This window comes from Mixophyes fleayi, chromosome 11 (genome assembly GCF_038048845.1).
Source record: "Mixophyes fleayi isolate aMixFle1 chromosome 11, aMixFle1.hap1, whole genome shotgun sequence".
Classification (NCBI taxonomy): Eukaryota; Metazoa; Chordata; class Amphibia; order Anura; family Limnodynastidae; genus Mixophyes; species Mixophyes fleayi.
The window spans coordinates 70,366,765-70,389,005 of record NC_134412.1 but is presented as its reverse complement, the minus strand read 5'-3'; the positions used below and the strand labels follow the sequence as shown (position 1 = coordinate 70,389,005).

The following is a 22,241-nucleotide window of genomic DNA, read 5'->3' as shown; positions in this document are numbered from 1 at the left end:
AAAAATGTAACAAAATAGTGCCAGTGAGCCAGTTTATCAGGTTCTGACATTGCTTTCAGAAAGCATAAGAACAAGCTTTAGCAAAAGAATTTTTTTTTTTACAGCTTGTAGATGAAAGACATAGCAACAGGGCTGGATCACCCACTAAGCAATCTAGATGGAAGCCTGGGGTGCTGTTTACTCTTTTCCCATGCTTACATTTCTTTAATATTGGACTCAGCAGGGGGAGGAGGGGCCTTGGGGGACCCGGGGCACTTGTCCGGGCAATCCTTTCCCAAATGGGGAGAGCCTCCACTTAGGTACTAACCTAATTAGAGGCAGCTTTGCCATTTCTATGTTTCCTGGTGGATGACCCCTTGCAAGACCAGCCATCTATGAGCTGTGCCCAGCGATCCTTTCCTCCCCTTCCTTCCTGGACCCTCCTCTTCTGTCTCCCATCCTCTCTTCTTCACCCCTCTCCTACTACTTCCCTATTTTTCTCCTGTCCTCTTCACTGTTCTCCTCCGCTCTGCACGTGTCCACCTCCCATGCTTTCATGGATAGGTGGATTAATGTTATATGGGAGCTATTAATATTATGTGGGGCTTGTGTATTGAGGCTGTTATTGTTATGTGGGGGCTGGTGTGGGAGTATTAATATTATGGGGAGAGAATGGGGGAGAATTTTGTTATGTGGCAACTCTTTATTAAACATGGTGGGGTTATTAATGTTATGTTGTGGTTCTTTATTAAATGTGAGGGCTATTAATGTAATATGAAGTTGCTAGAGCTATTAATATATTGTAGGTATTATTAAGGCATTGTGGGATATATATTAAGGGTCTGATACATTAAGGCATGCAAAACATACATATGGTGCAGTTTTTAAAAAATGCAAGTAAACCGGGCATACGTACATTCATATTCAACAAGGAGCAGATGTAAAGATACATTTGTTGTTGAATACAGGTCTAGGTCCACTCTGCTCTTACAGACAATACACTGCAGGATACGTCCAATACATATGTGGAATATAAAGTCCCAAAGGAACGAACAGAAAAAAAAAATATACACTTAATGTCACCTGCTAATAATATAGTCATTAATGACAAAACATTAAAAAAAAAATTCACACACCCCCATAAAATACATTTATTAGGATTTTATTAATGTCTACTGTATATAAAATTCATTTTTAAAGTCGCGTCTGTTTCCAAACACATGTTCTAGCATGCATATGTGACTGTTAACACTAGTAATCATCACTTATGCCTGCCCTGCAGCTGATGCAACCAAAAAACACGTGCCTTTGAGATGCCCAAAGCTTGCTGCATGTGCTGGAGCTTGGCATTCCCTTACTGAACATTGACTAGGTGCATACGCCCATTCCCTTGCTTGTCCCACCCATGAAATCGTAGGTTGTAATAAGGGTATTTACTTGTGTTCGAAGATGAATTGGACATTGCTGTGTTCACTGGTGTATGGTCCAGCTCTGGGCATGCGCAGAGCGATTTTATGCAAAATGCGGCACATATCGTAATTTACAATGAATCAGGCCCTGAATGTGGGGGCTATTAATTTAATGTTTGGACTTGTTGGAGGTAAGTAATCCTATATATTAAATGTGTATGCTAGTAATTTAATTTTGTGTCTGGTTAGGAGGAAAAAGCCTATTTATGAAATGTGAATGCTGCTAACCTAATGTCAGAGCTATTAGTATAATGTTGGGCTTTTGTGAGGAAGAAGGCATAAATAGGCTACTGATTTAATGTCAGGGCTGGTTGGGGGATAAAGAAAGTGAATAGTACCTATCCCTTTTCCAAACAGTTCCCAAACATTACAGGATCTGGCCAATCAGCCATTGACCCTAACACACTTGCAGCACCTAGATTTCAAAGCTGCAAAAACAGGTTGGAGGTTGGGTTTTGCCAACTCTCTCATTCTGGTGGAATATTTCAATTAGCACAGACAGTGGGGAGGTATGTCCTGCTTCCCACTGCTCTGCTCAAGAAGGCTGGAGCCGCATGCACCCAATTTACCTCTGTAAGCAGTAGAGATGGGCGGGCTCGGTTCCCCGAGAACCAAACCCACCCGAACTTTGCCTATCCGAGTACCGAGCCGAGCAGGCTCGGTACTCTCCCGCCCGCTCGGATACCAAATCGAGGCCGAACATCATTGTGACGTCGTCGGATCTCGGGGCTCGGTTCTCGCGATAATTGAAATCCATAAATACCCGCCTCCACAGCAATCCATCGCCATTTGACAGAGGGACAGAGCAGGGTGTAGTCACAGGCTGATTAGAGCAGGGACAGAGAATATATCTTATTCTTCATCCAATTGTGATAACAATTCTGATAACAATTCTGATAACAATTGATAGAGAAGAGCGGAGGATAGAGGAGTCTTTTTTTTCAATATTTGGCACTACAAGTGCTTTGGGGTGTCCCCCATTCTTTTGCATTAATATTTCTGGCTGTCAAAAGTCCTGTTTGTCAGCAGTCTCCAAAAATAATATTTAGCACTCCCAAGTGCTTTTGGGGTGTCCCCCATTCTTTTGCATTAATATTTCTAGCTGTCAAAAGTCCTATTTTTCAGCAGTCTAAAAAAATAATATTTAGCACTCCAAGTGCTTTTGGTGTGTCCCCCATTCTTTTGCATTAATATTTCTGGCTGTCAAAAGTCCTATTTGTCAGCAGTATCTAAAACAATTTGTAGCACTACAAGTGCTTTGGGCTCATAATGGATTCAAAGCAGTCCACATATGAGCAGAATGAGCAACCAGGTTCTGTCACCAGTCCTGATGGTAGTGTTCCCAGTACGTCATCTGGGAAAGGCGATGTCAAACTACACAGTCTTTTGAAATCAGTCAAAAAAACACACACCCAAAAAAAAAATTACTGTGTTGAAGGGAAAAAGAAGTGTAACTGAGGAAAAGTTAACTGCCGCTAAAAAAAAATTCCCACCATGCCATTCTACACACGCAATGGCAAAGAAAGAATGAGGCCTTTGCCTTTCTCTATTAGTGGCAGATCAAAAAATGTTACTGAGCCTTCTTTTTTGTATGGACACTCGTGACAAAGCAAAACCAAGTAATTTGGAGTCTAAAAGTGGTGCACAAGTACTGTTTCGCGTGAAAGCCGAACTAAAAGAAAACAGTAAGGCATTAGAGGATAATGTATGCTCTGAATCAGAAATGACACCAATCCCTTTGGAGAGTCCATCCACCAGTGGTATGCATAGATAGCCACCAAACTACCGTGGTCCATTTATTTTTACTTTCTAATTCCACAGTCTATGCAGGCTGCTTTTTTTCTATTAAACTACAAGTGGAGGGTGTAATATACACATTGCCAATAATCAAAGATGGAGGAGGTAGACAACCAGGTTTGTCTGTATAATTTGCAGGCTAATGTTCGCATTAAGGACGGCCTACCAGGGATTAAACTGTTATTTTCATAATTTATTAGCTTTAGAATTACCTCACTTATCCAAGAAGCTAGTAGAGCACTAAATTAGGTTATTGTAGACCAAATTTTTTTTATTTTTTTCAAAAATGGCAAAACAAAACCAAACAAAACCAAAACCAAAACACGTAATGACGGTTTGGCAAAACCAAACCCAAAGTCAAAACACAGGGGTCAGTGAGCATCTCTAGTAAGAGGCATACCACATAATCCATGCACGGTCATGCACTGCGGCCCCCCAGCGCCTCTGTTAATACATGCTGAGCTCCTCAAATCAAGACTCAGCACATGCTTTTCTCATAGTTATTTGAATGAGGTTGAGCGCCTCACAGTGAGGTCACTGAACGAGCATTAGCATCAGTTCTCGTGCAACTATGAGCACCATCTGGGGCTTCTATCTGTGAATGATGGGGAGGAGGAAAAACAACTAAGTCTGCTCTCTCTCACAACAGATACCTCTCTCACAACAGATACCAGAGATGATTGATCAGAAAGATACAAGACTCACATGCTCTGATTTCCTCATACAATATGTGAGAATTGATTTAAATCTTTTGTCTATAAATGTTTTAACACCACTTGATCTATCGGAGCTTCCTTCTTTCATGCAGAGCTCTATAATTTGTGTATCTATTTAGAATATAGGAAACTATTTAAAGAGGTTTTTCACCTTTGCCAAAAAATTACTAGCCCTCATCTCTTCCTAATAATAATACTTTGATGGAGGTTTTTCTGCTGAAATCATCATCCATTCTATTAATCAGGCTACCAGCAATTACCCGGATGTCGGATACATAAACAAGGAGGTACAGTAACAATATGGACACGGATAAATAAAGTCAAGGATGTTAAAAAGTAGCACCACATATACTGATTATGTAATCAGTTCACCTCATTATCCTAACTTGTCTCTATCACACCTAGGGGGAAACAGGGCTAAATATTAACTTTACGGCTGGAACACTGCATTCTTTTTCAGTATTAGTACTTAATATATGCCAAGTTACTTCCATAAACATTCTTTGGCACGCATACTGTGTACTTATTTTTTTTTCTGCTACTTTTATTTTAATTAATTATATGACCTTGAGACGGATTTATACACTTTATCACCCTCTATTTTATTCAATAGATATTTCAGGAGAAGTATTTCACATGGGATGTACAAAGTTATGTTTGTTGATCTCTGAAAACTTTTGATTCATAGAGTGAGAAATACTGATTGTATTTAATAAAAATCCCATGGGGCGAATCTTGATAAAACAACAACTGAAGAGGTATTTTTTAATTGTAAAAGTACATGAATGTCTGTGCTCACCTTTGCCTATATATATATATATATATATATATATATATATATATATATATATATATATATATATTTTTTTTTTTGTCTCCATTGTATACTTTTAAATAAATACTTATATTCATTGCAAGCATGATTTGCTTTCTTAAAAGGACATTTTGTCCCTGATTGTAAAGCGCTATGGAATTTTCTGGCTCTATATAAATAAATGTTGATGATGTTGATGATTTTGTGAAATATACAGTATGTGTGTGTGTAAATTGGTCTTTCATTGTTTCTGCTATTATTCCATTACAATAAACTTGTAATAAGTGTATCAGCTCATGTTAGGGCAGCATTTCTTCCTCACAGCGCTGGGGTCATGAGTTCGATTCCTGACCAGGGCCTGTCAGACAGAATTTCTAAGGTTTCACATACCACTAGTTCTAACATCATGGAATGACCTGTATATAATGTATCACGTCTTAAAAGCTAATTTCTACAGTATATCCTTAAGTGAGTATTATTACTGTTTGTTTATAACATACCACAGAATTCTGAAGTCGCGTACAGTAAGAAATAGAGCATAGAACATACTGTAACACCTAAAGCCCCATCAAGTAAATACAGAGCTAGCAAAGACAAAATGCAGAACATATGAGAAGCATACATGCAATAATACAAATACATTAAGCATACTATGTACAATGACTTAATAGACAAGAAACAGAACAAACATAAAGTGTAGCACAAAACATGCAAGTGGTATAAAGATGAACAAGTAAACAAGCTGAAAGCAAGTAAGAAGAGACAGGAGGGGAGAGGGCCCTGCTTGTGAGAGTTTATAATCTATGGGAATTGAGTGTACAGTGAAGCATGACAGTGGAAGACCTGGGGGTTGTAGAACAAAAAGTGGTAAGCGTTGAACAATAATTACAATGAACATTGAGTAAATGATCAATGGAGCAAAATTGAGGAAGTGAAATTAATCTAATCTGATTGTGTGTGTGTGAGACTAGTTTCTGTTTGGGCAGGGAAGGAGGTGCAGTAAAGAGAACTGTTCACGGATGCAGACAAGCGAGGGGGAAATTAGTGAGGAGGAAATATTGATGTTAGAGACAGAGTTAGAGCTATATGATGCCGGAGAGAGGTGTGGTGGGAGTGGGTAGGAGAAATAGGTGGTGTGAAGTGAGAGATGGATATATGTGGGTTTATATTGAGGAGTGGGTTATAGCATCTGATCCAGGTAATGCAGAGCAGTGGAGGAGATGTAGTTTTTTGACCCCTTTGCTGGATGTGGGTTAAAGTCCGGTCCAAATCCCCTCCAAACTCTACTTATAACTTTTCCTTAGTGGAGCTGTCAATTCACATAGACAGCTGCATGATGGATATCAAACTGTGCCTTGCCAGGCTAAGTGAACTATAGGCTTAAATAGGGAGTCAGCTCAAACAACTGTTACAGAGAGCAGGAGGGGATTTGCATGCTCTCTAAATGTACAAGGCTACATATACCTGGACTGGATACCTGTAATACCTCCAGCAGTTAACCATAGGCTCTCGATTTATATAATTACTTACTGCTTTATGACATCATAAGCTGTACGGTGCCATCGTAAATGGGATAATGCATTCCCTTCTATAGATTACATAGACGTTAGAATTTCACGAGTTTAGATTATTTAAATAACAAATGGTCAACTTTACTTTGCTGGCTGTGGCCAGATCTACCTCTCCTGCTTCTTTAATAAAGGGAGTATTATTAGTGTTGTCTCCTGGATTTCATTATTATACTTCCGAGCACTCCAAGATCATCATCATCATCATCTTAATTTAGTTATATGCCACAACAGAATCCACATTGCCACACAAGCAACAAAGAATAAACATAAAAAATACAGATGAGTAAGGGACAAGAGAAACAATATAATCAGTAAAAATGAATCCAAGAGAATATAGTGAAAGCAACTACAAAAGAAGACACAATTAAAACATTACAAAGAGGATGAGGAGATAGCAGGTCGAGAAGGCCAAACTTGTGAGAGTTAATATTAAGAGCATTAATAGTTGTAAATGGAGACGATAGAGGTGGAGTGGAAGGGGCAGGTGGAGCATGAGGAGGGAATTGTCTTAGGATGGGGCGGAGTATGCAAGTGTGAAAGATGAGTTTTGAGGGAGCATTTGAAAGATTTGCGGTTGGGGGTGAGCAGTGGCAAGCTGGGCTGGGGGGCAGAGGGGCATCTGCCCCCTAGGCTAGTCCCATAATGGGCTACCTTGGGCTGGGTCACTGGGCCACCAAGTCGAATCTTGCCCGTCCGGGCTAAAATTTGCCAGCCCTCCCCCGGGGGCGAGTCTGATTGGTCAGGGCAGGGAGTTCCAAATGTGGGGAGCAATGCGGGCAAAGTGCTTAAGGCGGCAGTGTGAGGTAGTTATAAGTGCTGACTTGTAAGATAAACGTTAAAGATAAAAGTTGAATATTTGAACTAATTATATATATATATATATATATATATATATATATATATATATATCTCATAAAAAGGTTGGTTCCTACAAAATAACATAATTTGCTACATATAGTTTGTTTAGTTGGTAGTAAAAAATGAAAGATGTGACACATATGAGGGGTGACGCTGAGTTAGACGCATATGCGCAAAAAAAGAAAATTAACAATCCACTTGGAGAAATAACGTATTTACTCAAAAATACTGAGTTAGAGGCGTCTATCTCTGCACCAGTCTTTCCACTTTTGCTATTAGGTTTGTTTTAAAATAAAAAAAAACCTTTAGAATGCAGCAGGTGTAATCTTCCTTCTTGTGTACGAATGAAAATAGCAAAAGATAAATGTGTGAAAAAAAAACCATATAGGCACTTGTAAGTGATACGTCTACTGACGATCATAACTATGCAAACATATCCATACTGTACTCGGACTGTGTTTGCATGCCCGTTCTCTTGCTTTTTCCTTCTCTCCAAGTGTAAGCAAGGAACTGTCAGATCTGCCTATGTGTACGATTTTTTTGTAGACGTGCACGGTAAAAATGTTTGCATTTTACGCTAATCAAACAGGCATATCCCAACACAGCATGAGCCCTATAATGTTGTGTAAGAATAATAAGGCAAGTTTTATATACAATAGACGTTCAAATAAAAATTGAATTGAAACATTTTCAGTATAGATTATAAATCTCTTTATTAAGAATAAGCAGATAATTTACAGATACTGTACATGCAAGTTTTTTTAAAATATAACGTTATTGCTGAAGTTACAAGGGTTGTCATAATTTGTATTATCCCAACAAGAATTACACTTACTTTTTCCACATCTAAATTTCAGATACTCAAACAGCTATGATAAGCAGTTGTCATTCAAGTAATTGGAAGACGTGATGGGCAAGACTAGTGCCAGTTGGGTTTAGGTCATGCATGGCCCTATCTTCCAGGCATCCCTAGGCACTGGCCTAAAACAACTATTAACAAATCATATATTATAAATTGAAACACCACTTTTGTGGCTTTTATGGTAAGTGCTTTTATGTCCAGCAGTTCTGTCAAATGGACTACTAAGTTATCTACAGATTACAATTATCAGTTATCAACACTGATAACATAGGACTATGATGCAAATATAGTAATTATATTAACTATGGTATAGCTTAGTGATCATACCTGGGACGCATATGTTTCCAGTCTTCCCACTAAAACAGGGAATATTGCTCTGTAAAATATATAAGTAGGCATAAAAAATATACAACTACACTGGCTCTAACTAAAATAAGACACATATCCAATTGATAGGTATAATAGTCTAAATAGTTATGTTTCTTTTTGCATACTTCCCATTGTTAAGTGAAATGTGGTTGGATAGCTTGGTTTTAACAAACCACCTTTCCCAGTAAAATAATGGAGGAGAAGGTACTGAATTAGGGGGCAGAAGCATATGGGTTTTATGGTGCTTACATATGATTCTATAGGGACATTTAGCAACATTAATGTCCATATTGCCCTGATGTGATTGTTGAAGTGCCAAGTCAAACAATTGGATCACAGTGCCAAGTCAACTAACTGGATCACAGTGCCAAGTCAAACAATTGGATCACAGTGCCAAGTCAACTAACTGGATCACAGTGCCAAGTCAACTAACTGGATCACAGTGCCAAGTCAACTAACTGGATCACAGTGCCAAGTCAACTAACTGGATCACAGTGCCAAGTCAACCAAATGGATCCCATTTGTTGATGACTACTCTTTTGGGTCAAATGAGCATTCAACATGTTTCCAGTAGATTAGATTTTGATTACGTATAAGGATCATTTAGGAGCCATTGTACAATTTGGTAAAACTGACCAACCAAAATCACAGTGTGTGTGGGAAACGTAACATTGGCTATAAATATATTTCCGTTACTATCCTAAGTTTCATAAGTTTTTAGTTTATGATCATAGTTATGAACTTTGGCTCATTTTTACATGCGCTATTATTATTATTACTTTTATTATTATTATTCAACCAGTGAATATTCATGATAAAAAAAATCAGTCACAGATCTGTAATCTTCTAAATGTTTTGTCATTTAAAAATGAATATATGTAAATTAAAAAACAAATATAAAGAAATAAGGTGTAATAGCAGTGCATGGGTATGTTGATTTGCAAGCAGGTAGAATAAGGCAAGTCTATGCCACACTACAATATATACAGCATGATGTAATGCAAGAACTGATACAAACCACCACAGTTAACATCATTGTTTGTCAGACAAAACATAATCCACAGCAACTAATTACATAATTGTTTTAACCTAATTGTGCAAATTGTAAAATTAAAAGCTAAGAGCCCCAATGTTCTATTTGGTTTGCTTCTTTTTTTTTGTCCAAACTAAGCCTCCATACCATTAAACCCCAATTTATTTGTACTTAATAAACATTTAATTAATATTATTTTAAGTGGAGTTTAGATTTTTACAACTTGCCATTTATATTGGTTTTGCTGTTGATATAAAGGACATTTTTAGAACATCTTTTTTGTGCTGTTATGATTGAAAAGATAAACAGTTCGGAATAAATCTATAGAACATTCTGATGGGTGTTGAGGGAGGTCCGTTATGGCAGGCACTTGTTGGTGATCATAAGTAGGCAAAATATCTGGATTAAAACTGTAGAGATGACATTGGATTGTTTTGCAGAAGCTGCATTTGTGGTTTGTTGTGGCACTAGAGTTGTTTTCACTGAAATAAAATAGAAAAGCAGTTAAATTTGTATATCATTTGCCATCCACTTCACCAAATAAGTCGTGCAGACCTTTGTTTAAAAAGTGTATAATATTATTATTATCATGATGTGTGAACAAATTGTCATTGATTTCATTTTATTTTGGAAAAAAATAAGAATATGTATATGCTGTATGAGGTGCAATTCCCAGGTTAAGGACTTGTTCATATAGATCATTTGAGTTAATTAGATGAAGGTGTATTAGAACACGCTGGATATACAAACGCAATGAAGTTTATCAATAGCGTAGTGCAATGTGCAAAAATGTACTCTGTCCCATAAACCAACATATTCTTACAGTCATTGTTCTAATGCAGTTTAGAATATAAAAACTACTATATAGATGTCTTCTATGGCTTACAACACATTTGTGCACCGTGTTATTAAATGCCCCCTTTTTTGGGCCTGATTCATTAAGGAAAGTAAAGCAAAAAAATGAGTATCTTTGCACCTTGGCAAAACCATGTTGCATTGGAGGGGGAGCTAAATTTAAAATGTGGGACAGATTTATAGTTGGGGTAGGTCATATCCTAGATCAACTTTACATTTCAGTGTAAACATAAAGCTATCAAATATTTGTGTGCTACATGAAAAAAGAGCCAGTATTTTCCTTATGTGCAAAATAATAAACTAATATATGCACCCCTTGCATTGTAACATGGTTTTGTGTGTGCATGTTGCTTTTTTTTGTCATTGATGTTAATTTTGCTAATCATTAAACTTAATGGAGACCTGCACAACTGGAAAGCACATCAAAAACACAAGTGTGCTTGTGGTGGATTAAACACATAGGTGTGAATGTTAAATTAGTGCAAAGATAAATATAGAGAAACGTTTCACAGTTTTAAAATGAGTTTACCTGTACTGTTGTTAACTGTGACCGTGGCAGCAACTGTGCTGCTGCCATTGGAAGGAGCTGAAATGACAAACGAGAAAATTTGATATTTTTTTTTATATTTACAATGTAGCGATTGTCTTTAAAAATTCAGGACCTTAATCACAAAGAACCAAACCAGAACAAAACAAGTGCAAATGTATAGAAATATATTCATGACACCATCATTTTGGGTCAGGGCATCTCTTCCTTGTTCTTTGTACTATGCTTTCCTCATTTTACTGGGGCATATTCAATTAGCTTTCGGATTCGCGGTAACACGCGTTACCGCGAAAAGTGCGCGTTCTTGCGGGTATTACGGTACCGCATTAACGCGGATTTTCGTTCGCAACCCTATGGGCTGCGAACGAAAATCCACGTTATTGCGGTACCGTGTATTACGTTTCGCGGCTGCTCCGGCGCGTTACCGCGAATCCAAAAGCTAATTGAATATGCCCCAGATTGTTCCTTGTTCTGTAAGGATCCATGCACGAGTTCTGCTTTGCTCACACAGCAGAGGTGCAGAAATGGAACCTCTTTCCCCTTCCAAACACACATCATCATCATCAGCTATTTATATAGCACCACTAAATTTGCAGCGCTGTACAGAGAACTCACATCAGTCCTGGCACCATTGGAGCTAACAGTCTAAATTCCCTAACATACACAGACTGAGAGAGACTAAGGTCAATTTAATAGCAACCAATTAACCTACCAGTATGTTTTTGGAGTATGGGAGGAAACCAGAGCACCCGTAGAAAACCACGCAAACGCGGGGAGAACATACAAACTCCACACAGATAAGACCATGGTCGGAAATCGAACTCAAGACCCCAGTGCTGTGAGGCAGAAGTGCTAACCACTAAGCCAAAAGGCTGCCCATCAGATACCCACACCTTGCTCTGAACCTAATCACAATTGCCACAATCACATTTCCAAAGTTTATTCAAATATACCACAATTTGCCCAATTTCAAAGTTATATAATCGCTTTAAAGAAATATTTTCCTGTGTGCATACAGTGGATTTGGATGGGGCAACTTTGGGTTGTAGCTTTCCATTCCTATAATATGCTGCCACTGATTAAAGTGGGCTTAACTAATATTTATGAGCTCAATGGCTATCAAAAAAAGTTGCTTGTTTGTAGTAATTTGCAGACTTATGAATATTGATGTGACCCACAAAATGGCTGAGAAATATTAGTCATTTTACTGGTTCCTCTTGAATTGATAGGTTGCATTTCGCGATTATTGATTCAGATCACAACACATTGGCTACCTTTATTCTATTTGAGTAACAGGTCTAACTTAAATAGCATTATATCTAAAAGCAGACAACATAAGATCAGACGGTTCAACTAACCTTCAGTTGTGTTAGTGGTAGGTGTTGGTATGGCTGAAAGAAGCAAGAAAAATGTCAACTTGATAGAAACTAATATTTGCTACATCAGCAGATCACCTATGTAACCATTAAAACAATATGTAATGGTGCTGTGGGCATAAGCATCAAGAATTCATGGCTAGCTATCTAAAATCAACATGCAAACTTCCAGAATTAACCAGACAGATATATAGACTAGTGTCAGTGGCACATACAGACCTTTTAGGAAAGCCCAGAAAAATCTTAAAAGTGCATCATGTTTCTAAAAAAGGTTAATACATCCATACCTTGAAAGCCAATATAAGATATTAGATGTCAGGACCCAAAAAGTTGTCAGTCTGGCTTTTTGACTTCATAAAGTATTGGTTCTGCTTTGTAGCCTCAACGCATGAAAACTAATGCATTAAATAATCTAATCTGCTATTAAACAATGTTAATATCTGCCTACATGGCAGAAATACCCCATGAATCACAGTCTATTTTCAATATGGAAATAAATTATCATTATTCAACTCACCTGAGTTTAATTCTCGGGTAATTAAGAACAAAGAATTATCTGGGAGTTGTATATAAGCCCTAAAATAAAACAAAAGTTGTATTAACTTCAATTAGCATGTAATCACATTCACACATATATGTTGGTGCTCTTCCTATTTCTATTTCGTGTTATCATATGCATTGTAAATATTTTAATACTTCATTCAGCCACAAATTGATACAGCCTTGTGAACATTCTAACGCTCTAACTGGCTACAGATTGGTTTACCTTTGTATATGGTCTAATGCTGCGATTGGCTACAGGTTTATTCTAGTTCTTTGACCATGCTTGCTAGCCGATTGGCAACGGGCTCTAAATCTGTGAATATTATAGTACTTTTTTAAGGGGCAGCAAACACCCGGCTCCATTTTTTATTTACAATGTGGCTGGAAAGTATACAGTAGTGGGGCATACCTGACTGATCAAAAAAAATTGTAATCAATCAGTGCTTAATACCACGCTTACACTGATATAATAACAATATAATATAATAAGGTGCCGGCCACAGAAGATTCATCAATTATAAACCTTCACTTTACAAAATAATAATCATTAGACTGTCTCCTCAGAATATTAAATATCACTAATAAACAGTCCTTACATCTAGTACAAGGAATCTTAGTATCACTTCTCACATGGAGTACAACGATCTTATGTTATAGATTCAAATGTCAGAGACAAATCAGGCCCAGATGTTTTCAGTGTGCATTGAACGTGAGATCTAAAACTTATATGAAATCTGTTGCCTTCATATATTCATATGGTCTTACCAGGTCCTCGTTAGGGGGCCCCAGGCAGCGAATTCTCTATCTTTATAAAAGAAATGTGACCAACAAACCGCACATCGTATTTCAGTGTAGCGAGCTTATAGATAACACGCTCCCACAGCTACTTTAGCAGTTTCAATGAATATTTGGAACACACTGTAGAGGCTCACAGCAGGATAAGGAGCAGTTGTATATAATCAAAGATGGTAGGGGGCTTCTGATAGCTAAGTTCCCAAACAATGTCTCTCTGTCTATGCAGTGGATCTGATCAGTTCTGTATAGATACACACTGGTGTCTAGATCATAATGGTACAGCATTATTATAGCGATGCTATGGCAGTAATATTTTTCAAAGAGTGAGATTGGAGTTCAAGAATACATTGAAGAGCCTCCAATTATTTTGAAAACATCCCTGTTTTAAAACTAATTGGAGTTTCTTCATTGTATTTGTTGGACTGTTTGCTGGCAATTCTGCCGTATTAACATCTATGAGAACTCAGAACTATGCTCTACAATATTTATTGTGAGTATTTCAATTTTTAGGGGAAAGCTAAAACTCTAAATTGGAGCTGCTTCTCTATTAGCTCATATATTTACCTTATATTTTATATTTGAACTATTATAGCTAGCACCAGATTATTATTTTTTGTGGTGATTGCATACCTGACTTCTCCTAGATTTGATTTGAGCATAACATGATCATTTAAATTCCTACCCTGGTATGTGAGCATACCTTTGCTCTGATTGCCTACAGGTTGGTAGCCCTGTGTGGAGTTCTTTGCTCTGATTGGCTAAATTTGGTAACTCCCTGTGTACTGATTGGCTACAGGTTGACTACAGGTTTATTCTAGCCCCAATCAATCACTTACACCAAATCTTGCTGACAAATAATTATATACCATAGATGTTCACACTTCAGTGACACCTGGCTAAAAATGAATAACTATATGTGTGTACACTATATAAATAAATAAATATCACAGCTTCTTCTAGGGTCCTTAAGTGGTTTTCTCTTAGATTAATGTGTATTTAACACTTTCAAAGATCTTTAAAACATATGTGAAGTTTTATTTCATTCCTTATTTTAGAAATATACCTTATCATGTCCAAAAGAAAACAAAAAATGTGCCCCTTTTTAATCAAACTTCCATTGGGACCTGCTGTAATAAATTTAGATTAAGAAAGTTGATGGGTGGCCACTTCGCCTATATGAAAACTGTTATCTATGCACCATTTTAGAAAGTACATTATTCTATAAAAGGCATGATCACTTAAGATCTGGGTAATCTGTACGTTAAAATGTGTGTGAACCTCTCCACTATAATGATTCATCTGAACACTCTTAATCTGATAAACCTGCGTGACTGATCATACTCATCCGCAGTGTAGGACCATTGACCAACCTGGAAGTAGGAAGTTATGTTTAGATAAATGGGGCAGAACGACTGGATCTGTGCAATACAAACATACATGCATATGACCAATTTAGAAAGAGATCCTGTTATTTTCAGACTGAACAATTAGATCACATATATTAGCAGATAGGACTAACAATGTTACACTATTTTTCTATACATATGTTTCCATGTGCATTAATATATATATATATATATATATATATATATATATATATATATATTTAAAATAATATATCAAGTATACATAGTATGACTTCTCATTCATAAGGGAAATTTAATCACGGACATACATTTATATCATATATACTAGGTGGCGGTCCTTTAAACAACTGGACAAGCACTGATCGAGTATGAATATCACTTTTTTACCAAACTGACTTCTATCATTAAATTGTATTGCTGACGACTCACTTAATGGTAACAGATGTCAGGTTTTCTGGTGATGTCCAATTCGCCTGGAGTTGACTTCCATCCTGATCAGTGATCACAAACTGGAAACTCTGATTGCAGTTTATATCTCCATGAGACCAAATGCCCACTAGCTTAGACAACGACTCTGCTTCTAAATTCACAGTGGCATTGCCAATTCCACTTAAATGAACTATAAAGAAAAGAGCAAAAACGAGAATTAAACAAAGATGTAATACTAATAATAATAAACATTGCCACAGGATTCCCATGTAAAATATACTATGTGTGGGATATTAAGAACTTTACACAAGCCTTTAGGGAAAATACAAATGGAAATTTATTAGTAGCAAAGAAGGTTTGCGTAGAAAATATATAGTTATACAAATTATTATACTTTTATTAAAATTATCTTCTAGTTATAAGGCCACCTTCAGTAGGACATAACAAAAGAGAGAGAAACAATGGGAAAAATATAGGCCGATAGCATTACTGCTGTTATCTAGTTTAATTGTCTAATATTTAGTTAGGAGTTGTTATTTCTTAGAGCTTAAATTGTAGCTTCCCTGCTGCCATTGTGTTAGTGTTTATTATAGTTAGTATGAAATTAGGTACTAGCTATAAGATTTTATTGATTGCAGCAGTAGTCGAAGGGGAAATTTAGAGGTGAAGTTTTGGAAAATGTAAGTGAATGGAATTTGAACGTGTTACAATGAACACAGCATGAGAAATGGTGTTATGTCATAACACCGTATACCCAGGGGCAGGCTTGGCTGGGGTTCAAGAGGCATTTGCCCTCAGGGCCAGTCCCATAGTAGGCTACCTTGGGCTGGGTAACTGAGCCGCCTGCATTTTTTTTACTTTAAACTGTTCCTATTAGGCTACTGAGTCGAGTCTTGCCCCCTGCTGGCTTGTGCCAGCTAGCCCCTGCGTATACAGCCCACTTCAACCACTGGATTGTAGAATAAATATGTCATGATTTTTTTATGCAACTGGCAGTTGATATATACACATTTCACCCATCTAAAGGTGATTTTCCATTTAATTTTCATATTAAATTTACCACTTTACAGTGAGCACTGCAAAGTTCTCTTTTATTCTATATAATCACAGAAAAGAGGAAGAGTGATTTTAATTATGAACATTCTCTTAACTAATAATAGATGAGTGCACTGAAATACACAATACACACATTGCAACTGAAATTAATTTATACGTTAAGCTGTTACCTTTATCTTCATTTTACCAAGGCTTTGCTAGTGCTCTATTTTGAATTAGCTGAATATTGTGTAACATAGAAAATTAAATAACATATCTGGTAATATAATAAAAACAAATTAGTGGTAGAGAGATGTATATAAAACAGAGAGTAAATCACTCTAAAATAAAAGAGCACAGTAAAATAGCGTATTTCCGCTCATACGCGGACCCATGCATATTTCGAAATGCGTCTGGTTCTGCATCAGTGGCATGTGTTCCTGGTTTATGACAAGTCATCATCATCATTAGCAAGTATAACTGGCATATATGAGTGCTTTGGCTTTGGACGTATTTGCGTAAACATGTTTACTGTACACGGTCAGTGTTAGAATGCCTCTTCACCCCCCCCCCCCCCGTTCCATGTCTCCAGGCGCAGATGGGCATATTTGTCAGAATCACGCAAGTCAGTGCATATGCATGTGCCAACTTCATGGGCATATGTAGAATGTTTTGATGCAAAATGCACTACGCAATCTGGAGTTCCTTTCTGCATCATCTCCTGTGCCACTATAATAAGTCAGATATTCAGATATTTGCTCACATATCTTTAAAATGTGTACTTCAGCAAATTATTGAGCAGTTATTTCTAGCGGGAAGTGGACAAGCAGGTGAAGGAGCTGTACAATATATAGCAGCTTTTGTGAATACATTTATGAGATGTTAAGGAAGTAAGTGGGTTTAGATAACTACAGCTTTGAATTGTTCAATGGGCGCTTGGAAAGATGCATTGTTCTGCAGATTTATAGTACAAAAAAATAAAGGGAAACACAATCATGACATCAGAAAGTAAATCATGATATAAGCATGGTTAAGGAAGGGTACTGAGCAACTTATGTGCCCCTCTACTTCAGATGTCCCCATTTAGTATTCCCCCCTACCCTTCTCAGAATGCCCCCTCAAATGCTGTGACCAGCCACTTCTTACCTTGCAAGGAGCAACTATGTGGTTGGTAACAGGCAGAGAAGGGGGATTTCAGAAACAGTGCTGCCTTTGATGCTGTCAACTGCTGTGTCTCCATGTCGGTGATAGGCTGGTAGCGTGGCGCTGTGCTATGACATCACAAGGCAGCTCCACACTCTCAGCTTGACCCAGAGAGGTAGCAACCAGCAGCAGGTCACCATCAGGGGGGGTACTATGATTGCAGCAGTATGGGGCCCCACCAGCCCTGGGACCAAACAAATTTATTAGGGGAGGGGCCTTTACAGTGAATTAAGCAGACTCCATTACTAGGCAGGCTGATGAATGATGTCGGGGTCCCACAGCTGCCGTAATTTGTTCCAGTCCCAGCCTCCCAGGCGCACATTGCAGACTTAATTTCTAGGCAGGTTGCTCCCCAAGATTTGAGGGGTGGGGTGGGAAAAGACATCTATGTAGAATTAAGGGATGCGGCAACAGGCCCCGTTAAAGACAGCATGCCCACCTTCACTCCCATGATGTCGGGGTCCTACAGCTTCCACAATTTGCTCCAGTCCCAGCCCCTTCAGGTGCACATGTTTCCAACTCCCAGACAGAGAGTCCTGACAAGCTCCCTGCAGCATCGCCGAGGTCAAGGTAGAGGACTCAAAAAGAGCCAGCAAGAAGAAGCAGAGAGGTAAGTAAACTACTGTAGGGGTTAGATAGAACTGAGGACAGGGGGTGACTGAAGAGAATTGGATGGAGTGGGTAAAATGTTGTGTAGAAGAAAATGTAAAAAAGGGGAAGATGAAGGGATAGAAGGAAGGAGGGGGCACTGGCTGTTACGTTTGCACTAGTCCCCTCAATATCTGGTGACAGCCCTGGCCAGCAGAAGAACACCAAAAGGTAAGAAGCACTCAAGTTAATTGAAATAATTAAACACACCACCTCTATCTCAGGGAGTAAAGGGGTGTTTGTAATACAGGATGGCGTAAAATTAAAAAGCAGTAAATCAGTGGCATAATATCACTCATTTAGTTTTATAAGTGCCCCCAAAATGGTGGCCCTCCCTTCAAGCGCATTAGTTCACCTATTGGTAGAGCCAATCCCTGTGCACAGGGTGACATGCTGACACTTTTATGGAAAAAATATAAGATTAACAAACAATACTCTCAAGTCGAAACAAAATCTATAAACTTACAGAATTTATACAGCAAGTAGTTTCAGGGAAATATACTTTTTATACAAATATTCTTTATTGTTTATATACTATTGATATTAATATACAGATTTAGTAGACATTAATTTACATATGTCGGGATTGGTACACCAAAGTAAAGTTGTCAAAGTATCACAGTTTTTATTAACTTAAATAGAAAATATGTAATAAAGATATCTTTAGTTGGTGCTAATTTATGAGCCAGGTAAGGACAGCTACATCTGCTGTGCTATATATTGGTTCCTTACAGCGTAAAAAGATTTGTTTTCTAAGCGATTGATGCAAACACCACCGTTAATCAGTAATGTAGGTGCTTCAATTCCTGTTACTTTTCTTCAAGTACTTCATAGTCTCAATACATATGTTTTGTGCCATCAAGACATGCAGTTACAGTGCAAACAGCACCCTTTACTAGGTTTTGTGTTGTTTTTTATCATAATAAACATAGGCTGAGGTGCAGTAGAGCATCTACTCTAGCTTTCAGTGATTTTTCCTTTCATTGTGGTTGTTGACAATATTGTGCAGTCTTTACTGCTGGTCAACTCTCACACATATGAATATTCTATGGAGTGCAGATGAGTACGCATCAATACATGTATTCCATTTATTTGGGATATTGGTAGATAATATATTTTGTGGGTCATCAGCAAACCTCATGATGACTTTGGTTTAAGTCACAACTCATAACGAAAAAGCCAACCCTTTTAATATGTTGACATGTTATACCCTAAACAAGCGCTAATCATAACAATGACAGTTTTAAACCACTTGCATTCCATCAATAATATCCATAAACCTGACTGTTGAATGTTATTTGGTAAAACAAACTGAGAACCACAATGTTAGGCAAAGGACATATTAAGAATTCACTTAGAAAATATAAAAATAATCACTTTAAAAAGTTTCCTTTGAATGCATGCCTTGCTTATTATTATTATGATTATTATGATTATTAATATTAGCCACAGTTCCAAGAATTTAGCTCCACTGCACAATTATGTCTTCTTAGAATGTAAGCTCTTTAATGAGCAGGGTCCTTCATACCCTTTATTTTCATGTCTGCATTTATTTTCTCTACCTAGTATGTCCCTGTTTTATGTATGTCATGTTTTCCCTACTGTACGGCGCTATGGAGCACTGTGGTGCCTTACAAATCCATGATAATGATAATAATTACCTTACACATATTCCACCTATTTCAACTAATATGAAATTCAGCAAATAAGAACACATGAAGGTGCTTCTTAATGCATTTTAAGTCTTTTATCTTATGCAAGGAATTATAGACACAAGTAGTAAAGAATAGACATGGGGGTAAATGTATGAACCTCCGGATTCTTCAACTCCGGCGAGTTCAGCGTCTTTAGCGCTTAAATTTAAAGCTGCGCTGCCTTGTAAAGGGAAACTTCCCTTTACAAGGCAGCGCCGCTTTAAATTTAAGCGCTGAAGACGCTGAACTCGCCGGAGTTGAAGAATCCGGAGGTTCATACATTTACCCCTAGGTCTACTTAAATGAACATTAAAATAATTTGCTTTGAAAATGAATATAGTTATGTATAGGTCTTGTTAATCATTCATTCAATAAACTACATCAATGTTACATGGTACAATATATGAGGTTATGATTGATATCTGTATCAATGTTACATGATACAATATATGAGGTTATGTATGATATACTACATCAATGTTACATGGTACAATATATAAGATTATGCTTGATATCTATATCAGTGTTACATGATACAATAAAATGAAGTTATGCTCAATATACTACATTAATGTTACATGATACAATAACATGAGGTTGTGCTTGATATACTATATCAATGTTACATAGTGTAATATTTGAGGCTATGCTTGATAAACACAAGCACTAACATTTTATATTAGCCACTGTGGATGTTTCACTTTAAGCAAATGCAATTAATTGCAATTAGGATGGGAAATAAAGCTCTCAGTGCTCAATAAACGTACTGAAAATTTCTAGAAATAAAAATAAACAGTACATTAAAGTCTGTTTTTTTTACTCTTTACCACACAATAATTAAGATCAATTATTCAAAAGTCAAACAATGCATGGCTGTCCAGCTGTTACTGAACTAGCATAACTCCTGGGACGATGTGCTAGTCAGTGCTAGTACATGTTGATTGATGTAGTTCACCACCAGCAGGAGTGTCAAAAGCCAGTAAGTAAACGTCTGAATGAGACTGAACCTTTGCTACAAAGTTTTCTTTACAGGTTTCAAAGCATTTACAAAATATTGTTAAAAAAAAATCAACTTACCACTGTATATCGTATTGCTAGAAAGTGTTTCAGGAGAGACAGTTAAAGTAAAATTTGAGTTGCTGCTATTGCTCACTGAGGTTGAATTAAATAGTTCACATTGAGGGTTGGATGTTGCTCCATAACATGTAGAAACCAGCAGACCGAGGAACAGGAGAAGGGCATTTAGTCCACTCTGTGCCATTTCTGACTGATAGATTATAACTGTGCAATTAACAAGCACACAAGCTCTGGGAAAGCACACACTAGGGAACACTATCTTATATACAGCTGTTTTCAAGGGCAGGGCCAATTACCATTAGGCACTGTTCTTTCAGCTTCCCAAGGTGTGCTATTCAGGTTAATCAGTAATGGTTATACATTAACTATTATTCATAACAGAGCCTAAGAGGAAGTCATTATCTAAGCTGTGTCATTTATTTTATTGTCTTTTATTTATAAAGTACTAGCATATACCTTATTGCTCAAAAATATTGTTTTACATGAAATGACACATACAGGTGGAGCTCTTACGAAGTACTGTGATGTGGTGCCAGGTTCAGAGCAGGTGCTGAAGGATGGCTGATTAGGAGTACTGTATAATGCATGGGAAGAAGAGTTACTAAATTAAAATATAAGATTTTGCAATAAGTCTCTATGAATGAAGATGGTTATTTTAAGAACAGCAAAAGTAGAAACCAATCAGCACATGCTCTTTGGCAATGTCACCTGACTACTTTTGTGTCAAAGTTTTCAGGAAAGCACATTGATTTGTGGTGGCTTCTCTGGGGGTTGAAAACTGTGTGCAGACTGATAGGAGAAGTTACACCAACATAGTAAAAAAAAACCCCAAGAGTACGTTTTATAAAATGGGTTTATTTAAATGTAATAAAAGGGTGAAGTGGGCAAATTTATTTTTATTATCATCAACTATTTGTATAGTGCCACCATATTACGCAACGCTTTCCAGAGAACATTTAACCATTTACATTAGCACCTTCCCCATTGGCGCTTATAGTCTAAATTCTCTACCATACAAACACACGCAATACGGTCCATTTTGTCAAAAGTCAATTAACCTACTAATATATTTAGAGGGGCTTTCCTTGTATGCCCCCCAGAAATGCTGCAAGTTTGTCCAAGCAAAGTCTTGAAAGTTTAAGAGATTTCTTTGCAGTTGGATAAATATATCAATTACAAAATAAACAATATAGGGCAGGCCTGG

General features: G+C 37.3%; 1 protein-coding gene across 1 annotated transcript; it reads right to left on the bottom strand.

The window, feature by feature from the left end:
- Nucleotides 1–7,891: 7,891 nt before the first annotated feature.
- LOC142107854 (placenta-expressed transcript 1 protein-like) lies at nucleotides 7,892–21,294 on the bottom strand. The gene is made up of 6 exons (XM_075191495.1): nucleotides 21,038–21,294; nucleotides 15,381–15,570; nucleotides 12,764–12,822; nucleotides 12,229–12,261; nucleotides 10,853–10,909; nucleotides 7,892–9,950 (listed from the first exon to the last, which is right to left on the bottom strand). Exons 1-6 carry the CDS (start codon nucleotides 21,219–21,221, stop codon nucleotides 9,826–9,828), a joined length of 648 nt encoding a protein of 215 aa, XP_075047596.1. The 5' UTR covers nucleotides 21,222–21,294; the 3' UTR covers nucleotides 7,892–9,825.
- Nucleotides 21,295–22,241: the final 947 nt, after the last annotated feature.

Coding starts and splice junctions, on each gene's coding strand:
- LOC142107854 (XM_075191495.1), bottom strand. CDS start 21,221: ATGGCACAGAGTGGACTAAATGCCCTTCTCCTGTTCCTCGGTCTGCTG. Junction 10,910..12,228: donor TACCACTAACACAACTGAAG/GTTAGTTGAACC, acceptor TTGTCATTTCAG/CTCCTTCCAATGGCAGCAGC. Junction 9,951..10,852: donor CACAGTTAACAACAGTACAG/GTAAACTCATTT, acceptor ATTTTATTTCAG/TGAAAACAACTCTAGTGCCA.